General features: G+C 36.6%; 1 protein-coding gene across 4 annotated transcripts in view; it reads left to right on the top strand.

The window, feature by feature from the left end:
* The window catches only part of LOC136032960 (tyrosine-protein kinase transmembrane receptor Ror-like), a 595,320-nt gene that overhangs the window by 541,332 nt on the left and 36,801 nt on the right, over window positions 1-17,187 (top strand). For all 4 annotated transcript variants that reach the window (XM_065713445.1, XM_065713444.1, XM_065713447.1 and 1 more), the window contains one exon: window positions 9,992-10,153. In XM_065713445.1, coding sequence (XP_065569517.1) covers window positions 9,992-10,153 — 162 coding nt within the window. The remainder of the gene's footprint in view (window positions 1-9,991; window positions 10,154-17,187) is intronic.

Below are 17,187 nucleotides of genomic sequence, written 5' to 3' on the forward strand. Positions count from 1 at the left end.
GTCAATACCTCGTTCTTTACACTAAAGCTTGAATTTTATCCCAAGCTTTAAGAATGACCCCTGAATCACAAAGGCCTTAGAATAAATAGTCGAAATTCCTAAAAATACTTTAGCGTAAAGAGTAAGGTATTGTGGAGGAGACGAACCCACTTATATACGTAATATCTTATGTTCGTTTTAAGTTTTAATGCTGCTCATTACTTCCAGTTGAAAAAAAAATATTTATTTTCTCATTGTTTTTTTTAATAATACTAGAAAATCCTGCGCCCCCTTCATGGAAATTCTCTTCCCTCATGAAAAATTCCTCCATGGAAAGATCCTCCCATGTTACCTCTTCCCCGCGAACCACCCCCACCCCAACGCAAAAAAGTCCCCCTGAAAACATTTGTATTCATAATTAAAAATTTATATGTAAACAATAGTCAAAGTTTGTAACTTGCAGCCCCTCCCCTGGGGACTGGGGGGGGGGATAATTCATCCCCAAAGACATATTTATTAGGTTTTCGACTAAGCTGAACAGAATGACTATCCCAAAAGTTTGATCCGGTGACTTTGGGGAAACAATGTGCGCTGGAGGGGGCTTAGGTGCCCTCCAATTTTTTTGGTCGCTTAAAAAGGGAACTGGAACTTTTAATTTACGTTAGAATGAGCCCTCTTGCGAAATTCTAGCACAACTGGGTCGATACGATCATCCCTGGAAAAAAAACAACAAATAAACACGCATCCGTGATTTGTGTTCTGGCAAAAAATACAAAATTCCACGTTTTGTTGATAGAAGCTTGAAACTTCTACAGTATGGTTCTCTGATACGCTGAATCTGATGGTGTGGTTTTCGTTAATATTCTATGATATTTAGGGGATGTTTCCCCTTATTTTCTAAAATAAGACAAATTTTCTCAGTCTCTTAACTTTTGATGGGTAAGACTAAACTTGATGTAACTATTGGTATCAAAACTCCGTTTTTTAGAGTTTCGGTTACTATTTAGCCAGGTCGCTCCTTACTCGTTACCGCGAACTGTTTGAAAAAGCAACGCTTTACTATTCATAAATTATCAAGACAGTGTTGGTAGATTACTCTATTTTGGTGCTTTTTAAGGTGGCTTCCCGTTGAATTTTCAAATAGATGTTTTTTTTAAAGTGAGTGTTATTTGTAGATTTTCGCTTTTATAGTTGCGCTATCTTTTACAAGATATTTGGCAACACTGTTTTTTGAATTATGGGGTACACACTTAAAGGTTTAGCATAAAAAAGCAAAAATAAGAGCTAAAATTCTGCTACATTAAAGAATATACTTGTTAGTAAAGTATTTAGTCAGTCTTGGTAAATTTTTACCAAGTGTAAGTAAACGTCCATTAGTTGGCCCGAATGTTATTATTGAGAATGTCTTTTGGGTTGTTAGGTCAATGCAGTAGTAAGTTATAGACTTTCTCCCCTTTGTTGTGTTAATTGTGATTTTAAAACATTTGCGTGTATTTGCTTCGAAATGTGCAAGAAAACTGGCAAACTCAACGATGTTGTAAAAGCGATTTTGAGCTCTTACAAATACGCTACAGTCAAATCGTATATCAGAGTATACGAGTCTGCCATCTATATTAGAGAGGCTAAGGACCTCATCTTTAAAGTCCTCAGATAAAAAGGAACCCTGTTTTTAGGATTTTAGTAGCCTTTATTCTGTAAAATCTACTCGAGATAACCTCGAGATAGTTCGGAACCCGGGGCTTCAGGACTCCTTCTGAGCCTCATCAAGCTAGAAATTATTCATTAATTCTCGTTTTTAGTATACCTCAGTATGAGATTACAAAATTGAGTCATCGAAGCTTTGATGCTAAAATAAAGAAAAAATGCCTAATTTACATGGCATGTGATTTGTTACTCTATTTATTCAGTTCAGGCACGTATTCTAGAAATTAGTATTTAGGCCCTGACTCAACGAAAATATTTGTGAATTGTGTACGAATTTGTCTATTCGCTTCATACATTTTGAAGCTTTTTTACGTTTGACTCATTCAAGTTCTCTGAAATTTAGGTCTGAAACTTCTGGTACGTAACATACACGATTGATTTCTCATGAAGAAAGGAATATTGCCAATTAAGGGATAATTTACTTCCAAATCATTGAGGGAGATTTCTTTTCGTCAAAAGAGTAACCAAGGGACAAATTCTATAAAAATGACGGGGAAAATTCCAAAGACCGTAATATATGGGGAAAAAGAGCAAAGCCCCCTCCCACTTATGCTCCTGTCTCTGTTTCATTTGTCTGGAGTTGGGGGATTTAAAACTAAAGAGTAATAATCAGAGGTGGTTTTAGGGGAGGGAGAGAAGGGACACTTGTCCCGGGTGCAGAATTCTAGGGGCACAAAATTTCAAACAAATAATCTAATGTTATGTTCATTTTATAATTTTGGAAAATTTTATTAATGAATTAGAGGGCGCAGTAGTTAATAAATGAAGATAATTAAGAAATTATTAATTAATGATGAAACATAATTACATAATGATAATTAAAATGATTAATAAAAATCAAATACTTAAATAATATAAATTATAAATTATACAATATATTATTAATTCATCAATTAATTGAAAATAATTTTGTTAATAAATAAAAGTTTTGTTAAAATTTGTCCGGAAAATTTTTGTGGGAGACAGGTAGTGGGGGGGGACTAATTAAGATTTTTCCCTGGGTGCAAGAGGAGCCAGAACCGCCACTGCTAATAATTGATAACAAATATTTAAGCTCTTCATTTTCAATTTGTGGGTAAGATAGGGTCTGCAAAGATACCGTTTTGAGATGCTTTTAGGGGTCATCCTCGCTTTTCAGAAGGCACGTTGGCTGTTTCATACCGCATAAAGGAATATTGTTTGAGATTAATTTTGTTTCTCTTATAGGCTAACGGCCCATGTAGCTGTTAATTATTTAATTGCACGGAGTAGACTTATTGATTGAGCTGCAAATTTTGCAAGAAAAAAAAAATAACAGGCTGTTAGTTTTCTTAGTTGCTTTACTTTAACATTTCAGCTGATGGTAACTTTCACGGAAAGTCCTATCCTTGTATGCGGTACCAGTTAAGTAGCCTATATTAAATTGATTTGTACTTTGCATGAGATTAATATTGCTGCTGTTGAAGTATGAAGGTTAGTAGTCGCTTCGGCGTAGAATAAAGAATTAAGCAAGGTTATGTCCTATTTCTGTTTATGTGGGTTATCTTGATGCGCATTATCCTAAGGAACACGGCAAAGGCTATGGTAGAACATGGTACCAAATGAGAAAGTAAAAATATTTGGGACTTTGGTTATGCAGACGATTTTAGTGTCCCAGATAGATATGATAGCGAATTGAATGAATTTTTAGAGGTTTTGAGATTTTAGGATGTAAGGATAGACGTGGAAATTAATGTTAAGATGACTAAGTTGCTAAGAATAGGAATAAATTATGGGGAAAAGGGAATGTCAAAGAAAAATTGATCAAGTGAATTCCATCACTTACCTCGGTAGTTTTATTAGTAAAGATGTGGATACAGGATAGATGTAAAAAAATAGAATAGCCAAGGCTCAGGAGTTTTTTTATTGCAGTGGAAAAAAGTTTTGAAGGGTAGAATAATAAGTCTGGGAAGCAAGATTAGAATATTGGTAGCCACTGTAATGACATAGGTCAAGTATGACTCAGAATTGGACGGGGTTTGAAAAGCTGATGGACATTGCTTAAATGTTTCCCAGAGGAATTGTCCAAGTAAAGTTTAGGTATTTGTTTGAGTGATCTTCTATCAAATAGTAAGGTGCACGAACAATTTGGTTCGATCCCACTTTCTAGGGCTACAATGAAAGAAAAGACCTAATCTTGAAAGTACTCCAATTAAACAGGTATGGCAGACCGCCAAATATGATAGTTTTTGACCATCCATAGGGAGCTAAGTGAAAAGCAGATCGTACCCGAATAAGGTAGGAAGAGCTAATAAGAAGGGATTTAAGAAATTTGGAACTTCATGGAAAGGTTATTGGGTGGAGTTTTGAATATACTGAGGTGGAAGAGGATCTTGCCCTGCTGTATTTTCCTCGGGTGGGGTGGTGCTGCAGTGAGTTGTTAATACGTAGCAATAGCAGTTGTAGTACTTAACCCTCTAATCCTTATTCTGTGTGGCCTTCCAAATAATCTCCCTTCGTTACAACACCCTTTAACACAAACAAATTGGCCCCCAAAGACCTAAGTGCAATGCCGTATCCAGGGGGGTATGGAGTTTTACCCCCCCCCCCTAAATATTTGTCCGACTCACAAAAACATGACAAAAATTAATATAAACAAATCTTTGATGAGTTTTTAAAGTTTTTTGTACCCCTCCTCCCTCTCGAAAAAATTCTTTGTGCCTCCCCCCGAAAGAAAAAAAATCTGGAGTTGATCTTGCCTATTTGCAACCATTATATAAACTGAAAACCCTCTTCTGTTTGATTCGTGATACTTCGATCATTCCTTGAATCTGGCATGGAAATGGAAACATAGCAGTATGATAAAAAGGGTAAAAATGTAAATAAAGTAAATCCTTTAAATGAGATCTGAAATTTATGGGCTTTCCTTTCCTCTTCGTAGAGGTAAAGCCATAAATATAAAGTAGACCTTTGGCTCTATTTTTACCCATCGTTTATTTCTTTCATCTGAGAAATGGTGGGATACTGACAGGGAACATGTGTTATCATTTAAAGATTCTTGCTTTATTTCATAATTAGCCTTGATTTATGCATGCTTTTTGAATTCTTTCAACTTTTAATTTGAATTTACAATATAAGATTTAATTCCCATTACAAGGCATAGTAGTTTTAAGTCAACACAATCTCAACAAATGAAGCAATTCCTGTAATGAAACTAAATAAACTAAATTCCTGTTCTTAATTGCATTGCTTCGAACGAGTGACAGATAAGTACATTGTTTGTCTTACAACCTCATTTGATGAATTCCGGCTATTTAATAATATTTATTTATATCCCACTTACATCAAAAGATAATTAGTGGAGAAAACACTTTAGAAAACAAACAACAAAAAACGTGATACAAAAACGAAAATCAACAATAACATTAAATAATAACATTAATCAACAATAACATTGAGTAATTGAATTAATAAAATAGAGGGGTCAAACTGTGGCTATATTTGACTTTCTACTATTGTTTTAAATTCATATATGGCTTACTAGCAATTTGGAAGTGTTGCAGCAGAGAATCCGACCTGAAATTAGTAACAAACCTAGCCTCAACCCTCCCATACTAAACTATTGAAGTTCACCTCTGAATGGGCCTTTGGGTCCTAAGGGTGGTGGACTGTATTTTTGAGGTGCATAAGACTCCCCCCACCATAGTAATAACGATCCAAAGTCATTTTTTCGGAATACATGGTATGGCCCAGTTTATGATTTATTGCATGACTATGCGGGTAAAATAGAATAAACCTTGTAAGGCCCCTGGACCTGTTACTAAAAGGGAATCAGCTATTACGATGCCATGTTGTCTTTATAGAATTGAAAGAAGCAGGGAAGCTTATACTTCTTTTATACCATTGTTATAGAAAAGAATAAGTATATATATATATATATATTATACATTAGCTATAATTTTAAAAACTGCTCTTTTCTGTTCGTATAACTTAAATCAGGCTGAATATATTTTATTTCTGATTTCGATAATATTGCACTTTATCAGTTAATTATGTTACGAGAAAAAAAGAAACGCCACGCTTCCACATAGCTCTTGCGATAAAAGAAGGGGAATAAGCAGGGTATACGATAACTGTGACAGCTCCTATTAGTTGAAATGAATGACGCATCAAACGAATAAATTATTTCTAGCCATTACTATACGCTATTGAACGATTCTTGATTTGAGTGAGACATCATATGATTCCATAATCTATTCAATATTATAACGCGGTTCTACTTCAATTCTGTTTCTTTCTGATTCTATAACTTTATTTTGAAGTCCACTCTTATATTGGCGGAATTTTTTATTGAGAAACAATAGGTTTTATTACTCGTTTGTTCGGAAGATTTAACAAGTGAAGTCTAAAAAACCCAAGAAAAAAAATGAACAACAATACAAGTGTAAAGAAGATCAACTTAACAGGGTGAATATAATACAAAAAGAAAAAAAATACATAAACCTTCAGCAAAAGCATGAAAGAAAGCGTGGTTCGAGTCAATCAATCTCCTAGATTTTGTATCATTTTTGCAGCAACAATAAAGGGCCAGTGGTATCTTAGCCTACTTCAGTTAATCAATCAATCATTTTATTCATACTGAAAATAAATCTACCTTTACAGGCACTAAATGGCTATTTACCCCATGAATCTTAGAATATTAGGGCCTCACAGCGCAATAATAAAACACAACACTGGTGGATCCAGGGGGTTGGGGGGACCTTATCCTCCCAAAGATTTTTCCTGGCATCCTCTTTCCCTGTTATTTTCTTTTTTTACTCTTTTTTAGAATAAATTTTTCAATTTGGTCAGTTATTGGCCCTTTTGTATAATTTGGCCCCTCCCCCCAAGATTTTGATCATTGGCACTTGTCACATTGGGCCTCCCCCGAGATTTTGCTCTAGATCCACCCTCAGACACAACAAATATGTATTTGCTACTTTAGAGTTCCTGACTCGGGTTGTGATTTACAAGAGGATATACAGTGCTAATAGTAATAGATTCAGAGAGCTCTTTATCACGTTTCGAAAAAAATCGACTCGAAAAGAGAAAGCGATAAAACGCTTAGAATGACAAAAGCATTCTAAAGACTAGCGAGTTATAACCGCCTGTGGTTTAATTTACAGTCAACAAGGAGCTCATAAGTGTGGTAAGCTCTTTCATTAAAATGTTGAATAACAGAAATTGGAGTTAACTTTGGGTTAGGTGCTATTGGGAGCCCTATACATACGTCGCCACTTGAAGGTGTACCAATACGGTTATCGAGCTGTTGCTATTGGGAGCCCTATACATACGTCGCCACTTGAAGGTGTACCAATACGGTTATCGAGCTGGTGCTATTGGGAGACCTATACATACGTCGCCACTTGAAGGTGTACCAATACGGTTATCGAGCTGGTGCTATTGGGAGACCTATACATACGTCGCCACTTGAAGGTGTACCAATACGGTTATCGAGCTGTTGCTATTGGGAGCCCTATACATACGTCGCCACTTGAAGGTGTACCAATACGGTTATCGAGCTGTTGCTATTGGGAGCCCTATACATACGTCGCCACTTGAAGGTGTACCAATACGGTTATCGAGCTGGTGCTATTGGGAGACCTATACATACGTCGCCACTTGAAGGTGTACCAATACGGTTATCGAGCTGGTGCTATTGGGAGACCTATACATACGTCGCCATTTGAAGGTGTACCAATACGGTTATCGAGCTGTTGCTATTGGGAGCCCTATACATACGTCGCCACTTGAAGGTGTACCAATACGGTTATCGAGCTGGTGCTATTGGGAGACCTATACATACGTCGCCACTTGAAGGTGTACCAATACGGTTATCGAGCTGGTGCTATTGGGAGCCCTATACATACGTCGCCACTTGAAGGTGTACCAATACGGTTATCGAGCTGGTGCTATTGGGAGCCCTATACATACGTCGCCACTTGAAGGTGTACCAATACGGTTATCGAGCTGGTGCTATTGGGAGCCCTATACATACGTCGCCACATGAAGGTGTACCAATACGGTTATCGAGCTGTATAGAAACATTTGAAGGCTTTTGATAGCATGCATCAAATATAAGTAGCTTACTTTTATTCTCAACGTATGGTTAATCAATCGTAGACACATTCACTTGCTTAGAAAAAAACCTTCTTCAGCGTGGGAGAAGGCTCTGCCCCGAATTCAAAATGTCATGAGCATAATTCAAAACCGTAATATCTAGTCCCTGAAAAACATCATTCTAATCGCTTAGCTGCTGTGGTTCGACGATACTATTATTATTTAAGGGAGGTGACCTTATATCTCCCTTTTTAATATCTTTTGTATACAGGAAAAATTGAATCAGGCCTAAAAGGAGGAATTGATTACCCTATCACTTTTATTTCAATTCTTAACTTACAGTTAACGTTCCCTAAGCCATTGGACAATGGACGGGGAGGGACAGCGATCAAGGGCACTTGGAAAAAGTGGCACATATTTGTGGATTCGAAGGCTCTCTAGACATCAGGCGAGCCAATATTAACTTGTGACTTGCTTATTGCTTTAATTGTAAGGACTTTCATTAGGTTGCATACTACAGAGGCAACTTTAATCTTGAAGGGGAGGGGGTAAAAAGTACTATGTTGTTGCTATTTCCCTTTCTTAATAACCTAGGTAACGACGCCTGTTCAAAGTACATCGGACACCAAACCCTTATTGACAACTATCTGATAAAGAATAGCAGGATATTCAAGAATGATGGCACCTTCAAGAAGTAATAGCAAATCCCCTACTTTATCACCACCCCGGGAATAATTTTGCTTTTGCTTTATAAAAGCTACCTGCAGCACAAACATCGATGCCACAAAACCAGCGACATTTGTCGGGAGCTCCAGTGCAGTACTCATCTCTTCTCCATGATATTAATGAAGTGTTGCATCAGGTGATGGAAATTCAGGTTCTGAGTAGGAAATCTATTCAGCTTTACATCAACGGCATCACTTTCTATTTTATAATGTATGCGTTTTGAGACAAGTTATTGGTTTGAATGGATTAATTCCCTATTTCGTAATAGGATGAAGAAAATAGGTGATAAAACCTGGGTTTATTTTGTTCCTCTTATGTTTCCAGAACCATGTTTTTGCCTGTTTCGGCGATGAGGTGGGACAATAAGCTCTGATTTTAGATATATTGAGAAGCGGTTGAAACCGTTAGTATCAATGAACACTTTAGCTGCTGCCCAGAGTCAGTTAGTGCTGAAACGAGGGAAAAGTCCAAACGTGATATCAAAATGTGGGTTGTGGATGTACTTGAAGTCAGATCCATTTCTATTCTCAGACAACTCCATGAAGACATAAGTATCTTTGTAGGATAGCAAGACTTGATGTTAAGATTGTGACCGACTAAAATCTCATTTAACCCCAAATTGAAAATGCTTGAAATGCACTCATTACCTTCCTGCAAGCGATGTTAAATTTCCTATTAGAACCTTTGTCTTTACAATCAGTTTGCATATAAACAGACAAAAAAACCGTGATGTTGATCTTGATCTTCCTGCGGCACAATAATTGTTGGACGAATTTGTTGTAAGACTAAATTCTGCTTTTAATGGATCATAACGCCACCAGAGGGCCAAGCTCTACCGCTACTAACCCTTGGTGTTGCGTGGAGTTTAGTTCATCAATTTAGATCAAGCAAACAAGGCCCCTCTGTGACAAACCGTTTTTGGAAGTAAATGACTGCAACTTCGAAGAACTTTTTCAAAGAGAAGTCGCATTTTAAGAAAAGAACCGTTGATGTTCCATGAAAGAGCCCCTGATTTTTTAGAAATTTATTTCATGAAGGATTGTTAGCACAGCCACAGAGAATACATTTTACTTGAGTTTCATCAAGGGACGTAATTTTCATTAAGGGGTAAAAGCAAAAGCTTAAAAAAAGAATCAAAAAATTGTTTATATGTATTTTTGTTACATTTTAACGAGTCAAATTTTTTTTTTGGAGGGGGAGTTCAAACCCCGTAACCCACTCCCCTCTAGATACGGCCTTGGATCGAAATGGAAAAAAAAACCCAGTAAAGCGCAAATGAGATTCTGGCCTTTAAAAGACATAGGAAGCGTCAACCCTGTTCCTGGTTTCGGTAATTTCTTCTCTTTTTTTTCATTTACTTACAGATAGTAGGCCTAATTCATGTTCATTTTACGCTTAAATTATTTTTTGACCTTATATCTGCTTGTCGTTGATTTACTGTCTACTGTACTTTGAAAAACTTCTTTTGTGGAAAAAATCAAATTAATTCAGGGGGAAATGAGGATTTTAATGATTGCTTATATAGTTGCAGGCTCTTTGAATAACCAGCAATTAGAGATGTCGTCGCTGCTGCCTCGAAGTAATCAACCTACTCCCAGTGTTGCGAGTTCTCAACAGAGATACACTGTTCCTGAAATCCCATTGAGCTCCATTAGGTTTCTTCAAGAACTTGGCGAGGGGGCATTTGGTAAGTGACATTCTCCAATTGCTTGGCAGAATTCCAACTTCTGTGTGCCCTATTAAAACGCATAATCTGTTTTTGATATCTATAATTTTTACATTACTTACCTCCTTCCCTTAAACAAGAGCTAAGAGCTCATATGGCACTTGTGACGAGGCGAGAAGAGCTAAGAGCCAAGAGATCATATGGTATGAGCTCTAACAAAATTCTATGAATCAATAGATTGATTTAAAAAGGAAAATAAGAGGCTTAATGGCGGTCAGGATTTAAAATAAGAGCTCTGAGTCACGATAACTTTCTAAATATACAAATTCATTAAGATCCGATCACCCACTCGTAAGTTATAAATACCCAATTTTTTCTAATTTTTCCTCTCCCTTTAGCCCCCCAGATGGTCGAATCTGGAAAAACGACTTTATCAAGTCAAATTGTGCAGCTCCCTGACACGCCTACCAATTTTCATCCTCCTAGCACGTCCAGAAGCACCAAACTCGCCAAATCATTGAACCCCTCCCCCCAACTCCCCCAAAGAGAGCGAATCCAGTACGATTCTGTCAATCATGTATCAAGGATATTTGTTTATTCTATCCACCAAGCTTCATCCCGATTCCTCCACTCCAAGTGTTTTTCCGAGATTGCCCCCTCCAACTCCCCCCAATGTCAAAAGATCTGGTCGGGATTTGAAATAAGAGCTCTGAGACATGAATTCCTTCTAAAAATCAAATTTCATTAAGATCCGATCATCTATTCGTAAGATAAAAATATCCCAATTTTCACGTTTTCCAAGAATTCTGGTTCCCCCCTCCAACTCCCCCCAATGTCACAGGATCTGGTCGGAATTTAAAATTAGAACTTTAAAGCACAAGATCCTTCTAAACATCAAATTTCATTAAGATCTGGTCACCCTTTCGTAAGGTACAAATACCTCAATTTTCAAAATTACCCCCCCCCCCCAATTCCACCAAAGAGAGCAGATCCGGTCTGGTTATGTCAGTCACGTATCTTAGACAGGTTTCTATTCTTCCCATCCAGTTTCATCCTGATCTCACCGCTTTAAGTATTTTCTAAGATTTCCGGTCCCCCCAACTGCCCCCCCCCCAATTACGCTTGATCCGGTTGAGATTTAAAATTAGAGATCTGAGTTACGAGGTTCTTCTAAATATGAAGTTTCATGAAGATCCGATCACTCCTTCGTAAGTTAAAAATACGTATTTTTTTCTTATTTGAGAATTAAACCCCCCCCCCCCCCAATATAGTGGATCCGTCCCAATTATGTAAATCACGTATGTAAGACTTCTGCTTATTTTTCCCACCAAGTTTCATTCCGATCCCTCCAATCTAAGCGTTTTCCATGATTTTAGGCTCCCCCACCCCAAACTTCCCCTAATGTCACCAGATCTGGTCAGGATTTAAAATAAGAGCTTTGAGACACGATATTCATCTAAATATCAAATTTCATTGAGATCCGATCACCCGTTCGTAAGTTAAGAATACCTCATTTTTTCCAATTTTTCGGAATTAACCACTTCCCCAACTACCCCAAAGAGAGCGGATCCGTTCCGGTTATGTCAATCATGTATCTAGGACTTGTGCTTATTTTTCCCACCAAGTTTCATCCCGATCCCTCCACTCTAAGTGTTTTCCGAGTTTTAGGTTTCCCCCTCCCAACTCCCCCTCCCAATGTCACCAGATCCGATCGGGATTTAAAATAAGAGCTCTGAGACACGATATCCTTCTAAATATCAAATTTCATTGAGATTCGATCACCCGTTCTTAAGTTAAAAATACTTCATTTTTCTAATTTTCAGAAATAACTCCCCCCCCTCCAACTACCCCAAAGAGAGTGGATCCGTTCCGTTTATGTCAATCATCTATCTAGGACTTGTGTTTATTTTTCCCACCAAGTTTCATCCCGATCCCTCCACTCTTAAGTGTTTTCCAAGATTTTAGGTTTCCCTCCTCCAACTCCCCCCAATGTCATCATATCCGGTCGGGGTTTAAAATAAGAGCTCTGAGACACAATATCATTCCAAACATCAAATTTCATTAAGATCCCATCGCCCGCTCATAAGTTAAAAATACTTTATTTTTTCTATTTTGTCGAATTAACCGGCCCCCCACTCCCCCCAGATGGTCAAATTGGGGAAAACGACTATTTCTAATTTAATCTGGTCCGGTCCCTGATACGCTTGCCAAATTTCATCGTCCTAGCTTACCTGGAAGTGCCTAAAGTAGCAAAACCGGGACCGACAGACAGACAGACAGACCGACAGAATTTGCGATTGCTAGATGTCACTTGGTTAATACCAAGTGCCATAAAAAGCACAATCAAGGTATGTCTCTTCGGATGAAATGATATCCTCCTGCTCCATCATCCAACAAAGAACAGAAAGTATGACTAATGAGAGACTTTGATTTGTTGCATTCGATTGATTGCCTTTACTACATCTAATAACTCTCCTCAGCTAGTACCCATTGAACGATGGTTACGTTGCGCGGACCTCTTCCAAAATGACCTTCTTTAGCCTTCAACATAGATAGATCCGAGTTTAGATCTTCTAAACTTGTGCGATAATATTTGTTTGAGAGAGGTTTAAGGAGAATAGGAGCAAATCAAATCTAAAAAAAGAGAAAAATAACGTTTTTCAACTGAACGTAAAGAACAACATTAAAACTTAAAACGAGTGGGAATTATTACGAACATGAGGAGAGGGGGTGCCCCCTCCTCAATACCTCGCTCTTTATGCTAAAGTTTGACTTTTTGTTTCAATTATTTAAGAATGACTCCTAATAATAAGCTTTTTCAAAAGTAAAAAAAATAGCATAAAGAGCGAGGTATTGAGGTACACGATATTGATATACGCTTAGGTGTCAAAATTATATTCAGTAGAAACTATTTTTTTGCTTCCAATGACAGAAAACTAGATGAACTTTTTACAAAAAATGAGAAAAGCTGGTACAAGGTGTTTCTTAATCATCTGTTGCCTATCAATATAGAAGGTTTTTTTTTTAATTATTTTCAATTTATGTGCCTTCTTCGTATATTTGAAAGCAACGTAAGTAAGTTAAGTCTAAAGAAAAAATGCGTCATCTTTATTAATGGGAGCCAAACAAATACCTTCTTAATTTGTCGCTAGATCCAATTACAGCGCGGTCTGACTTCATTAATGTTCTAACACATTCGTGAATATGTATCCACTTTTTACAAACGAGGACAAAAAACTTTGTAGATTTATGCACCCCTGTCTACAGGAAGGGGGTGTTGGCAATATTTCTTTGGATTTACACTTCGGTTTCTAGTACTGTATTATATTTATGTGTCTGACTTAATTCATCTTTGATTGAAAGGGGGAGTGAACGAGAAAGACAAAATGAGCCGCCATTACTGTTTGTTCAAGGCCAAAGCCCTTTTAAACATGGAAATGGGTGACTTTATTAAGATTGCCGTTGCTGGGGTGATAGAGAATAAGAACAAAATAAGGATGAACATATTTATGTGTATATTTAAGATACGTTGTCTATAACCCCTAGGGTTTTTTTTTCGGTCTTAACTCCTGTGCAAACCAAATCACAAATGCCTCAAATGCCTTACAACTGTAAAAACTAAATTTTTCGATTTTTTTTTCGTTTTTTCTTTTTGGTCCAAAATGACAAAATCTCAAAGCTTGTGGCTAAAAGTGGATTCAGAAGAGAGAGAGAGAAAAAGAGCGAGAGAGAGAGAGAAAAAGAGCGAGAGAGAGAGAGAGAAAGAGAGTGAGCGAGAGAGAGAGAGAAAGAGAGAGAGAGAGAGAGAGAGAGAGAGAGAGAGAGAGAGAGAGAGAGAGAGAGAGAGAGAGAGAGAGAGAGAGAGAGAGAGAGAGAGCTACACAGCTAGGTTACGAATCATAAGCTATGGAAGTATAGGTGTTGTGCACTTAAAATTATAGAGCTTAGTTTTCCTGAGTATTCTCTGCGTTTCAATAGTCTGGGGGTTAGTTTTACCCCTGTATTTCCTGGCAACTCCAGTGGTAGCAGACTAGGAAAAAAAACACTATACTAATTAATCATTTAAAATGACTGTTTGTTTTAAACTTATTTCCAGTATATCTTAAAATAGCTTCACCAGGTACCTAAGCATATTAATTATCAAATTAAGTTGTCTTTTTTCAAACAAATAAATATTTAAAATGCCACAAGGTAGAGCTGCGAGAGTCACTTTTACCCAAACCTATCATTAATTTCCGCCCAATATTAATTTTGCGATATGTTCGGACCTGCGAGAAAGTTGGTTAAATTTTATGACGATCCCGCCCGCTTTGTTATATTATAGTTACCCCGTGCTGTGTTTATTCAGACAAACGAATTTACATAAAACAGCAAACTTCACATGGGGTTTCCCACAGTACCACCCGAGAAAACCATTCTCAAAATCGGATAAGACACTTGAGACTATCGTTTAATTTTTTTTTCAAATAACCTCCTAAGTGATGACAGATGTAAAAAGGAGCACAGGTTATGGTTTCTTTCTTTAGTTTGAGTTAATGATCTTAGGCACGTACGTTAGAATCTGTATCAGGATGGAGATTCTTAAATGGAAATGCATAAGAAATTAAAGGAACTATCTCAAAATTGAGAGATTTTGGTATAAGAGCTTGGAACCCACCCACCCCCTTCCAGCCTTGTATACAAAAATAATTGATTTTTTTGTGAATTTGTTTAAGTTTTGCTATATATAGGATATAGTTGAATCATTTTTGTAAACCTTTACCACTCCCTTCTGTTGATGTTTGGGTTTACATATATAAACATCTAATATTGGTATGCGTGTACTGTTAAGCGTGTAGCCGAATCTTTCAGAGCTTATAGTTCACGTGAGAGGAGATAGAAAGCGAATATTTTTACTATAAACAATTCATTTGTTTTACAAAGTCTATATAAATGGTTGGAAATAAACACAAGAGATGAATTTTACAGAAGAAAGGAACTAACTTTAAGTACTTCATAAATCCATATATGAATGGTTTCCAAGTTTCTTAGAAACACGTTCTACTGTATTAAAATATTCGGAGTTTCACTTTCAAGTATTTTAAGCCTAATTTTTCTGATTCCCATTTCCAAAGGACAAAACATCATAAATTCTACAAACCCGTGTCCCACATAGGCTTCTAGAATCCAATTTGGATTATAAGATAACACTGGCCCACATTGCATTAAAATTAGATGGTATGTTTCCCGCTCTAAGACTTACATTCAATAGTTTACAGATTCCCCCCCTCATTTTTTCAAAATTATTTTATCGAAAATAATTTTCCAATTACAATAGAAATTTCTATTTAAGGAAGTTTATACCGACATAAAATCAGTTAAGAGTGGAACATTTAAGGAAAAAAAATCCACAAAAAATGTTATATCATCAGTCACTTCACGGATCTGGCAGCATTGATTGAAATTCTAGATTTTTTCAAACTTGTTATAATAGTTCTCTACAATTTTTAAACACTCATTACTTTCATAAAAATATTTTTTTATTAAGATGGTCAAATTGAAATGTCACTGTCTTAAGTCACGCTTGCAATCTTGTTCGCAGAAAAATCGCAGTCCCTACACCTAAGTAACAAATACACTTTTCTTCATAAAAAAAATTAACTTAAATCTAAGTAAACAAAAAACTCCTTACGGTAAAAAATATGTCTTTGAACAAAACCATTCTTATAAAAAAATTAGGGTTTTCAAAATCGAGGCATTTCCTCACTAATTTCCCAATTCAATTGTTTTATTTTTCTAAATTTCATTTAATGAACTTTTAACCAATCCTAAAATCAACCCTTTGCATTTTCCTTAAAATACAATAAAACAATGGAGATTTCACCTGACTGCAAACTGAAGAAAATGCAAAAAAAAATTATTAATACTCTTTGTAAAATCCTGTAAAATTTGTAAGGTGGATCCAGAAACGATGGGATGCATCGTATGACCCTTACGGAGGCTTTGTGGGCCCAAGGGGTCCACGGACTGCAGTTTAAATACCACTGAGTTAGCGGAGAAAGTAGCTGTCTTTCCATTCAAAAATGACATCCACGCCCCTCTAGCGTTGTATACACAAATACTTGATTTTTTGTGAATTGCTTTAAGTTTTGCTATATATAGAATAAAGTTGAATAGTTTTTTTGTAAACCTTTACCGCTCCCTTCTGGTGATGTCTGGGTTTATATTGATAAACATCTAATATTGGTATGCGTGTACTGGTAAGCGTGTAGCCGAATCTTTCAGGGCTAAGGGTTCACGGGGGAGGAGATAGAAGAAAAATGTCTTTCTATAAACTATTCATTTATTCTACAAAGTCTATATACATGGTTTGAAAAAAAAACACGCACAAGAGAAGAACTTTACAGAAGTACTGCACGAGAGGGACTAACTTTAAGCACTTCAGAAATCCATATATAAATGGTTTTCAAGGTTTTTAGAAACACGTTCTACTGTATTAAAATTGTCCGAGTTCCACTTTCTGGTAGTATAAACCCAGTTTTTCTGATTCCCATTTCCAAAAAGCATCATGAATTCTACTAACCCGTGGCCCAGTTAGGCTTCTAGAATCCAATATAGATTACAAGATAAAACTGACCCACATTGCTTTTAAATTAGGTGGGATGCTTCCCGCTCTAAGACTTAGGCTACATTCAAAAATGTTCACATTTTGGAGCAAAACATTTTTTTTCTAATATAGAGTATGAAAAAAAAACTGTTTGTTTATTTTTGATATTTTCTTTGTTTGTCTGCTTTATTTTGCATTGGTGTGTTCATTTGTGTCAAAAGATTCAATTCGCCATCATAGTTTCTAATCTCATTTTAAGAGTCTGACAGTTTTGGGTCTCCAACAGGACCGTATCCAGTTTTTTTTTTTTTTGGGGGGGGGTACAAAACTTAAAGTGCGTCAAAAAATGTTTACATTCATTTTAGTTACATCTTCACGAGTCAGACAAACATTTCGAGGGGGATAGTCAAACCCCGTACCCTCTAGATACGGCTTTAGTCTCTAAAATTGTTATTTGCTTCCGGGCACG

This window comes from Artemia franciscana, chromosome 11 (genome assembly GCF_032884065.1).
Source record: "Artemia franciscana chromosome 11, ASM3288406v1, whole genome shotgun sequence".
NCBI classification, from domain to species: Eukaryota; Metazoa; Arthropoda; class Branchiopoda; order Anostraca; family Artemiidae; genus Artemia; species Artemia franciscana.